The sequence below is a fragment of the Penaeus chinensis genome, chromosome 28, assembly GCF_019202785.1.
Source record: "Penaeus chinensis breed Huanghai No. 1 chromosome 28, ASM1920278v2, whole genome shotgun sequence".
In the NCBI taxonomy this organism is placed as follows: domain Eukaryota; kingdom Metazoa; phylum Arthropoda; class Malacostraca; order Decapoda; family Penaeidae; genus Penaeus; species Penaeus chinensis.
In genome coordinates this window covers 17,208,573-17,219,176 of record NC_061846.1, presented here as the reverse complement: position 1 = coordinate 17,219,176, position 10,604 = coordinate 17,208,573, and the positions used below count along the sequence as shown (strand labels likewise).

Sequence of the window (10,604 nt, the reverse complement as noted above, 5' to 3'; positions counted from 1 at the left end):
TCCATCTTCGAGTTCGTCACCTTCTGTGTCTCCATTCATCTTCCGCAGCAGTAGCATAATTATGATTGGCAAACTGTTGCTTAACAGCCCAAAGGTCTTTTTTAATATCTTGGTGTATCAGCCTAGAGTATACCCCCGCTTAGAATATACCTGGGATTATTTTAGGCTAGTTGTTTTATACTCGGGCCATAAGTTAGGTTAGTCTAGTTTATACATCCGGGTATGAAATGGGCTAGGCTGGAAAATACCCTCTTAGGCCAGATATTACTCCTTCCCGTATGCATGTAATAATTATATACTATATTCCAAGAAAATGCTGGAGTTAATGTCGATCATGCATTGATCTCACAACTGAAGACATGCTTTGAAATCTATAGGCCACGATATTAAACTCAAAATTGAAACATTTATGATAATTAAAATAGTCATTATGATTACGATAATACTGATAATGATGATAATATCATTATCAGTATTAAGAGAGCTTAAATCTGGGCAGAAACAAGTGAATATTCAAACAACATCCAAAACAACAGTGATGTGTTCAGAAATCTTTCGCAAATATAAGGTATGTATTTGTGAGGTTCATTAAAGCAGCATGGCTTTCCTTATATTGTTATTTTTTGGACGAAAGCAAAAGGATGACGCCACAGGTCTGACCTTCTTTGTTGTTAATTCGTCTAAAAAATAACAATGTAAGCAAAGATATACAACATGCTACTTTAATGAACCTCACAAATACCTGCTTTCTGTTTGCAAAACATTTCTGAACACTTCACTTTGGTTTTGAATGTTATTCGAATGTTTATTGCTTCTGTCCAGATTAAAGCTTTCTTAATTAAGCGCAGTAACAATGTTAGTTTTGCTTTGAAATATATGTACAGAACATGCTCATATTACTACTACTAATAATAATAATGATAATAATAATAATAATAATAATAATAATAATAATAACAATAATAATGAAAGTTATAATAATTATGATGATAATAATAGTAATAACAATGTTAATAATGGTAACAATTATAGCGAATGATAGTGACACTGATAATGGTGATAATAATTATCATTATAATTATATTATCGTTATAATAGTAATGACGATGATGATAATGATGGTAGAAATAATAATAACAAAGACCGCATAACTGGAGATCAGTCACAAATTCACAAATAATCATTACGTTTCAATTTTGACCATTATCTACTGAATACTTGTTCAGACCTTAGCCACAAAATGTGCATGTCATTTTTTTTTTTTTTTTTTTTTCCAAACATTGTAGCCTGTACAGTTTGGGAAATGATTAATAACCGAATATTTCCTAAAGTTTGGGATGCGAAGAGATATTTCAATTTTGAGTTTAATATGGTGGCTTGCAGAATTCAATGCACAAGGAATATCTGTGAGTTGTGAGATCACTGCACGATCGGTATTAACACCAGCCATTATCAATTGACAGTATAGTAATATACTTGTTACATGCAAAAGGGATTGGGTATATTCTGGCCTAGGGAGTATGTTCTAGCGTAACACACTTTACACTCGGGGGTATAAACTGGCTTAGCCAAACTTATACCCTGGGTTTAAAACAGCCTAACCTAAAATAACCTCGGGTATATTCTGGGCGGGGATTGGGCTGTTACACCGGCGTCGAGTGAAGACACTGATCATGTACAGTTGCTGCATGTCAAGTTCGGCACTTTGTTACTTGACATATATTAGCTCAGCAATCGCCTTATGTTATCAAAGGTAGTAAGTAAACTCTTTCTTACTTTTGAAACACGTCTGTACACAAAGTCTAATAAACATCATTGTAAAATAAGATCAAAACACCAATAATAATAGCTGGTCAGAATTTACAACTGTCACGGGGTCTTGAGTACATATATATTGCATGATAGTGTACCATGATTGAACAATATCCGAAGTGAGAACAGGCACGTGTTACTGACCCATTAGACTTTATCTTCAACCCTTGATATACAATTTTGACACATGCGCGCACACATACGCGCGCGCGCATATATATATATATAATTTTATACATATATATATATATATATATATATACATACACGCACGTACACACACACACACATATATGTGTGTATATATATGTGTGTGTGTATTTACATATTTATATTCATATATATTCGTGTATGTATGTATATATATATATATATGTGTGTGTGTGTGTGTGTGTGTGTGTGTGTGTGTGTGTGTGTGTGTGTGTGTGTGTGTGTGTGTGTGTGTGTGTGTGTGTGTGTATAAGTATATATATGTATGTGTGTGTGTGTGTGTTTATATGTATAGTATGTACATTAGCACAATTTCTGTAAGCCATGAGACCACTAGACCTAAGTCAATTTAGAACCATCACACCAGCGAGGACTTAGACGATTATATCTGACCTCGTCTTACCTTTCAGTTCGGTTAGAGCAGTCATCGTGACCAGGTCATCATCAGCCTCCTGCTGTCCGGATACACGACACTGCGCTCAGCGCTTACCCTAAGACAACGTTTCGTGCATTCCCTTCACTGTGTAGTCTCTTCCTTAATAAAGAGTCAAGCCGTCTAACTAACCAGGAATAACCAATGTTTAGAGGCATCAACAGCCTTTTACAATATGTATATATATGAAAGATGGAATACTCCAATACCGCATTGATATAGGTGTATAACAATCCTCCCTGACCTGGCCTCGAACCTAGGTCACTCCGGGTATGAGACCGGAGGGCCAGTACTAAACCAACCATGCCACACGACCCACTAAAAGGAGTGTGCAACTAGGATCTAACTAGCTTCCATAGACATTACCTATCTACTCATACATGTGTAATGATAGCAAGGTTTTACACACACTCCCCGTGGGCACTCGGTGGAAATTGATTTAGAAATTCGAAACCGAAGTCAGATACTGAGTTATATATATAAAAAATGGAATAATGCAATACCGCATTGATATAGGTGTATAACAATCCTCCCTGACCTGTCCTCGAACCTAGGTCACTCCGGGTATGAGACCGGAGGGCCAGTACTAAACCAACCATGCCACACGACCCACTAAAAGGAGTGTGCAACTAGGATCTAACTAGCTTCCATAGACATTACCTATCTACTTATACATGTGTAATGATAGCGAGGTTTGACACACACTCCCCGTGGGCACTCGGTGGAAATTGATTTAGAAATTCGAAACCGAAGTCAGATACTGAGTTATATATATGAAAGATGGAATAATGCAATACCGCATTGATATAGGTGTATAACAATCCTCCCTGACCTGGCCTCGAACCTAGGTCACTCCGGGTATGAGACCGGAGGGCCAGTACTAAACCAACCATGCCACACGACCCACTAAAAGGAGTGTGCAACTAGGATCTAACTAGCTTCCATAGACATTACCTATCTACTCATACATGTGTAATGATAGCGAGGTTTTACACACACTCCCCGTGGGCACTCGGTGGAAATTGATTTAGAAATTCGAAACCGAAGTCAGATACTGAGTTATATATATGAAAGATGGAATAATGCAATACCGCATTGATATAGGTGTATAACAATCCTCCCTGACCTGGCCTCGAACCTAGGTCACTCCGGGTATGAGACCGGAGGGCCAGTACTAAGCCAACCATGCCACACGACCCACTAAAAGGGGAGTGTGTGCAAAACCTCGCTATCATTACTCATGTATGAGTAGATAGGTAATGTCTATGGAAGCTAGTTAGATCCTAGTTGCACACCCCTTTTAGTGGGTTGTGTGGCATGGTTTGTTTAGTACTGGCCCTCCGGTCTCATACCCGGAGTGACATAGGTTCGAGGCCAGGTCAGGGAGGATTGTTATACATGTATATATATGTGTGTGTGTGTATTATACACATGCGTGTATATATGTGTACGCACACACACATACAGATGTTCAATGTATTCAGTTTCTCGTGCTTTTAGTATTCCTTGGACATCAAAGTTTAAGTATTTCTGTCCTGCAGCAGTGTTTTGGCGTCGTCAGCGGCAAACATTCTTGATGTCACTTGATTTGGTTTTTACTTTCTCTCTAAGATTTAAACTTCCAACAGTTCTCCTGTCCTAGTTTACTGAAGAAGTTTGTGTAGCGTAAATTAGAATTGTTATATCAGCCGAACTGTCGTAATGTGAAGATTTGTGACTGTGGACTCAAAAGTAAGATTGGGACGATTTGATCATGATACTCTTCCAAGGTGAGATTTTGTAAGTAGCATTCTTTGAAGCACCTCATTATGTTGCATTTTTTGTGTATGAGGAAGTACATATTATATAGATTTTGGGGACAGGAAGTGACAGAAAAATGTGAGCTGCTGAAGTTCAAAGGAAAGAATGCAACTTTTTCAACTGACAATATCTACCTCAGATGAAGGAAGGAAGAAGCTGTGATGTTTTGTTCACTGCTGTGTGTATTTCTTGTCAGGGGATGAGCTCTGAATCATCACCTTTTTGTATTGTGTGTGTGAGAGAGTGAGTGTGTGCGTGAGTGAGTGTTTCATTACCCCCGTGTGGACTTGCAAATCAAGACAAAACTGATTGGTTGCACCTTTACTTTTTATTAATGAAAATATACTCTTACAGAAGTATGCCACTCTGTACTAGATGACAATTTAATTCCTCAGTTATCTCTGTATTACCGATTAGGTTCTCTTCTTATTGTGAAAACTAAAGCAACTTTTATGAGATCTCAAAATGGCACCAAAAGGTGAAACATATGGCCCATAATTGTAATTATATTTTTTTGTTTTTTTGTACGCCCTTCCTTCTGCTACACCTATACGATTCCGTTTGTCAAATGATGTCTATTCCCGTCTTCCCATACAGCAAATCTGGGCTCATAGTTCCTCCTTATGTGTCTAATAGATTGAATCTTTCCTGACAGTTCTGTTTATTTATTCCACTTTGTCACAGATAACCGTCGGATTCGGAGTATTAACCATTACCAAAAATAGGATTGGATTCATATTTGGTGTCAATATATATTGCGATAACACACATTTCGAGCTTAATTTGATTACAATACACGGAGTTAAACTTCCAGAAGAATAGAGTATAGGAGGCACACATGTGATTGCACACTAATCCCCACCTAAGCCTTTGACACCACTTAAGCAGCGAGGTTCGCGTTCACCCAGTCACCGATTTGACTAGGGATGCCAGCTTTTGAAGAAAAAAATATAATACTAATAGATAGTTATTCGTGTGCAATTACGTTAAAAAAAAAAAAAAAAAAAAAAACTTGCCAGGGATGCTGCAAACATCAAAATGATTACCAACTGTCAACAAATGAGCCTTTTTTTCAAAAGTTGGCAGCTCCTAGTAAATTTGTGACTTATCAGCAGACGTAGGCACAGAAGCATTTTAGAACAGCACTTTCTAGGACAGCCAACACGGTTTGCATTTGATGTTACAGTTACTTGATCATAGGGGTCACATGAAGCCGTGGGTACCGACATATTTCTGAATGCGACTCCATAAATGCTGTCAACTCAAGCCCTCTGCAGCTATCCCAAGTAGGAACATTTCAGGTGGCTCGAAATGGCTGAAACTCGGTGCAGTATTTTAAGCAATATTGGTTGTAAGCTGGTAAGCGCTGTGCATATTGTTATCATCACTATTACAAATTAACGTTTGCATTATTATCACAAATAAACGATAGCACCACCATCACAAATTAATGTTAGCATCACTATCAAAGGTTAACGTTACCATCAACATCAGAAACTAACGTTGGCATTACGATCACAAATAAAGGTTAGCATCACTATCACAAATTGACATTAGCATCACCATCATAAATTGAGGTTAGCATCACTATCATAAATTAACATTAGCATTACCATCATAAATTAAGGATAGTATCACTATCACAATTTAACGTTAGCATCACTATCATAAATTAAGATTAGCATCACCATCACAAATTAAGGCTAGTATCACTATCACAAATTAACATTAGTATCACTATCACAATTTAACGTTAGCAACAGCATCACAAATTAACATTAGCATCACTATCACAAGTTAAGGTTAGTATCACAATCACAAATTTAATGTTGGCATCACCATCACAAATTAAGGTTAGTATCACTATCGCAAATTAACATTAGCATCACTATCACAATTTTACGTTAGCAACAGCATCACAAATTAACATCAGCATCACTATCACAAATTAAGGTTAGTATCACTATCACAAATTAACATTAGCTGCACTATTACAAATTAAGGCTAGTATCACTATCACAAATTAACGTTAGCATCACTATCACAATTTAACGTTCGTATCACCATTACAAATTAACATTAGCATCACTATAACAATTTAACGTTAGCATCACCATCACAAATTAAGATTAGTATTACTATCACAATTCAACGTTAGCATCACTATCAGAAGTTAACGTTAGCATCACTATCACAAATCAACATTAGCATCACTATCACAAATTAACGTTATCATCACTATCACAAATTAAGGTTAGCATCACTGCCATCAACATGATTCTTCCAATACGTCACCATCCATTCCAGCAAGATGCCAGATACTATTCGAGTTCTCATAGACCCAATTTGACAGCTTACTTCCCATGAAATATCATAAAGCATACATCAGGTACCACAGCCTCCCACGGAAGTTCTAATATTTTCATTGCAACTGCAACACATGCCATCGTTTTACATTAACAATTGTGTCAAAGGGATAGAATGAGTTTCATGTGCAACCATGCACTCGGCCTTGTAGTAGCCCCCACCCCCTCTCCCCCGCTTTACACTTTGCCCAGTTTTATTTACCAGTTTAAATAAAACCTAGAGGGCAGCAAGAAAATCTGACCCACTACTTTCTCTGTTGCTCTTTTTAGCTTCTTCTTCGCATGCTTTAGCCATCTTTCTTTATAAGGTTTCTTTTTTTTTTCTCCTACTCTTAAAAGAAAAAAAGACATACCGACCTCGGACCTTTGACGGTCAAACTAGACCTAACATCAACGTATTAAATTACCTTGTTTACACAACACATAGCTATCATCCAATAAACTTCAAACTGTGAGTTTATTTAATCCACACTGGTCCATTATGTTGTTTTTATCTCCATTATGCTCAGCATCTTGCCACTTCTTGCTTAGAGGTATTAAGCTAAGAGGCTTTGTTTATTGTATTGCAATGCCATAAAATACTGAATAGGTTTCATTTTCTATTGGCATGGACAAATCATTATTCATAAGGGACCATAGTTTTGAAAAACTTGAGCTTGATTTAATCTCTAAAGATTTTAAAAAGCTCATTTAATCTAGCTCGTGTTATTACTCTGCACTTTTAAATATACATCCCCTTTTAACATGTACCTAAGATCGATATGTTGTGACAATAGATAAACATTAGAAAACAAAAACGTGTGGTTGGAGTCAACTCATGAAAAACGTCTAGGATATGGAGCTACATATTTATTTTCCACTGAAAATATTTTATCATAGTCGGTCCATTCTACCGAGAAGATGTGTCGAATATTAGTTTGAAAGTTTTTTGAAAGGGTTCTTTAACATTTCTTTTTGTTAAAAAAATAATTAGGATATGTCATGTTGTCATGTATATGTTGATAAGTTTATAAGAGAGATATAGTGATTTCTTCGTCAGCATCTGTAGTTTTGTTTTGTTTTGGTTTGGTTTTTGTTTTTGTTTTTTTGTGGGGAGGGATGCAGAATCAAACTAGCCTGTTATCAAATTAATTTTATTGCAAAATGTGTTTATACTTTGGTAAAAATATAAACATATTACAATGTAAAGTAATTTAGAAGCACTTGCGGTGAACAATGCCGGGGCCTGATTCCTCGTACTCATCCTTGGTGATCCACATCTGCTGGAAGGTGGACAGAGAGGCCAGGATGGAACCGCCGATCCACACAGAGTATTTGCGCTCGGGAGGAGCAATGATCTTGATCTTGATAGTGGAAGGAGCCAAGCAAGTAATCTCTTTCTGCATGCGGTCAGCGATACCAGGGTACATGGTGGTACCTCCAGACATGACAATGTTGGCGAAGAGATCCTTCCTCAAATCAATATCGCACCTCATGATGGAGCTGTGGACGGTCTCATGAACACCAGCAGATTCCATACCCAGGAAGGAAGGTTGGAACAGAGACTCGGGGCAACGGAAACGCTCGTTGCCAATGGTGATGACCTGACCGTCTGGAAGTTCGTAAGATTTGTCTAATGAAGCTGAAGCAGCAGCAACATTCATCTCGTTTTCGAAGTCAAGGGCGATGTAACAAAGCTTCTCCTTGATGTCACGAACGATTTCACGTTCGGCGGTGGTGGTGAAGGAGTAGCCACGCTCAGTCATGATCTTCATCAGGTATGCAGTCAAGTCACGACCAGCCAAGTCGAGACGAAGGATGGCGTGAGGAAGACAATAACCTTCGTATACAGGGACCATGTGAGACACACCATCTCCAGAATCACAGACAAGACCTGTGGTACGACCAGAGGCATACAGGGACAGGACAGCCTGGATACACACATACATGGCGGGTGTGGTGAATGTCTCGAACATGATCTGAGTCATCTTTTCGCGGTTGGCCTTGGGGTTGAGAGGAGCCTCAGTGAGAAGTGTGGGGGACTCCTCAGGGGCAATACGAAGTTCGTTGTAGAAGGTGTGATGCCAAACCTTTTCCATGTCGTCCCAGTTGGTGATGATACCGTGTTCAATAGGGTATTTGAGAGTCAAGACACCTCGCTTGCTCTGGGCCTCATCGCCGACGTAGGCGTCCTTCTGACCCATACCGACCATGACGGCCTGGTGACGGGCACGGCCGACGATGGAAGGGAACACGGATCGGGGGGCGTCGTCACCGGCGAAGCCAGCCTTGACCAGGCCGGAGCCGTTGTCCACGACCAGCGCGCACATATCTTCTTCGTCACACATGGTGGATGTTGGTCAAAGGCTGACTTCTACCTGCAAATACATAAATTCTAAATATATAAATAAATTGTAAATAAATTGGTGAATAAAGGATCGGTCATTGAAAGTCAATCTTTTCTGTACACACGTAAACAATTTATGCTTATATAAACATACATCCCCCCACACACATATGTGCATGTGTGTGTATATACATATATATAATACATATATGTGTGTGTGTATGTATGCATATATATATGTTTGTTTATATTTGTATATATATGTATATTCATAAATACATACATATCGTATGTATTTATGTATATGTATATATACATATATACATATACATAAATACATATATATGTATATATGTATTATGTATATCTATATGTATATACATATATATACATACATATGTATATACATACTGTATGTGTGTATATATGTATAAACACATACATGTGTATATACATACTGTATATATACATATATATGTATATACATACTGTATATATATTTATTATATATGTGCATATATAGATATATATACATGTATGTATCTGTCTATATAAATATGTGTATACATGTATATATATGTATATATATATATATATATATATATATATATTTGCGTTTGTGTATATATGTACTCTCACACAAATATGTATATATATACATATACATATGTGTGTGCGTGGGTGTGGGTGGATGAATGCGGGCGTGGGCATGGGCACACACACACGCACGCACATACACACACACATGCACACACACATACAAACATACACACATATGTGTGTGTACTATACATAGTATATACAAACGCACACACACACACGCAACAACAAAACCGTATAAATCAAATAGGAAGTGACAGTTTTTTTCCGGTCAAATATTATCGAGCAATTAACTAAGTATAATTTTCCAGTAGCGCTTTACAATGAAAGGGTTATCGTCATTTTCCAAACGTCAGTTTCCCTATGCCATCATTTTCACAGCACTTGACTACACCACGACGCGCCACGTACTACTTAATCCCAACTTACTGAGAACTTGTCCGCACACCGCGAGATCGACTGAAGAGCTGGCCAATGAGCCTAGCCTTTTATACTATAACTCCGTACTCTAAAATGAACTCGAAAATATTTATGTATGTTATTTTTTTTTTTTTTTTACCTTGTGGCCGAATATTTACGATGTTACTCATTTGGATTTCACCCACGGTTCTCCGACGGTTTTCCTAACGAAGGTTTCAAGAAGTGGAACTGAGCCAGGGGTGCCCATTTTGTATTTGCAACGATCGACGTCACGCATTCGGTGACCCTCCCTTTGCGCGACCGTTGAAGGGTACTCCAACATAGCCTACGGTGGTCAGCCTTCAGGGAGTGTGAATAAGTTGGGGATGACAATCAGAAATAACACAATGCTAGATAAGCAAATGGTGTTTCGTAAATTTGATGATGTAATTTCTAAATGATAATTACACATCTTGCAGTGTGTAATTACTCATCTTCTGCCATACCTTTTTGCAATGACTGCGTGGCTTCCTGTGCTTTTACAATATTTCCCTAGGGTGCAAATGTTGACAAATAAATATCATGTAAAATCTAAATTCATTACAAAGTCATTTTTCATTTATAATCCTTATATATTCATTATGTAGTGAACGTGTCA

The 10,604-nt window shown here is 37.7% G+C and overlaps 1 protein-coding gene across 1 annotated transcript; it reads right to left on the bottom strand.

The window, feature by feature from the left end:
- Nucleotides 1–7,740: 7,740 nt before the first annotated feature.
- On the bottom strand, nt 7,741–10,038 carry LOC125040057 (actin-like). The gene is made up of 2 exons (XM_047634508.1): nt 9,977–10,038; nt 7,741–8,978 (listed from the first exon to the last, which is right to left on the bottom strand). The coding sequence occupies exon 2, from the start codon at nt 8,946–8,948 to the stop codon at nt 7,815–7,817; it is 1,134 nt and encodes a 377-aa protein (XP_047490464.1). The 5' UTR covers nt 8,949–8,978; nt 9,977–10,038; the 3' UTR covers nt 7,741–7,814.
- Between the last annotated feature and the right edge of the window lie 566 nt (nt 10,039–10,604).

What these genes read in the sequence shown, in the direction of transcription:
- LOC125040057 (XM_047634508.1), bottom strand. Translation starts at nt 8,948, where the DNA reads ATGTGTGACGAAGAAGATATGTGCGCGCTGGTCGTGGACAACGGCTCC.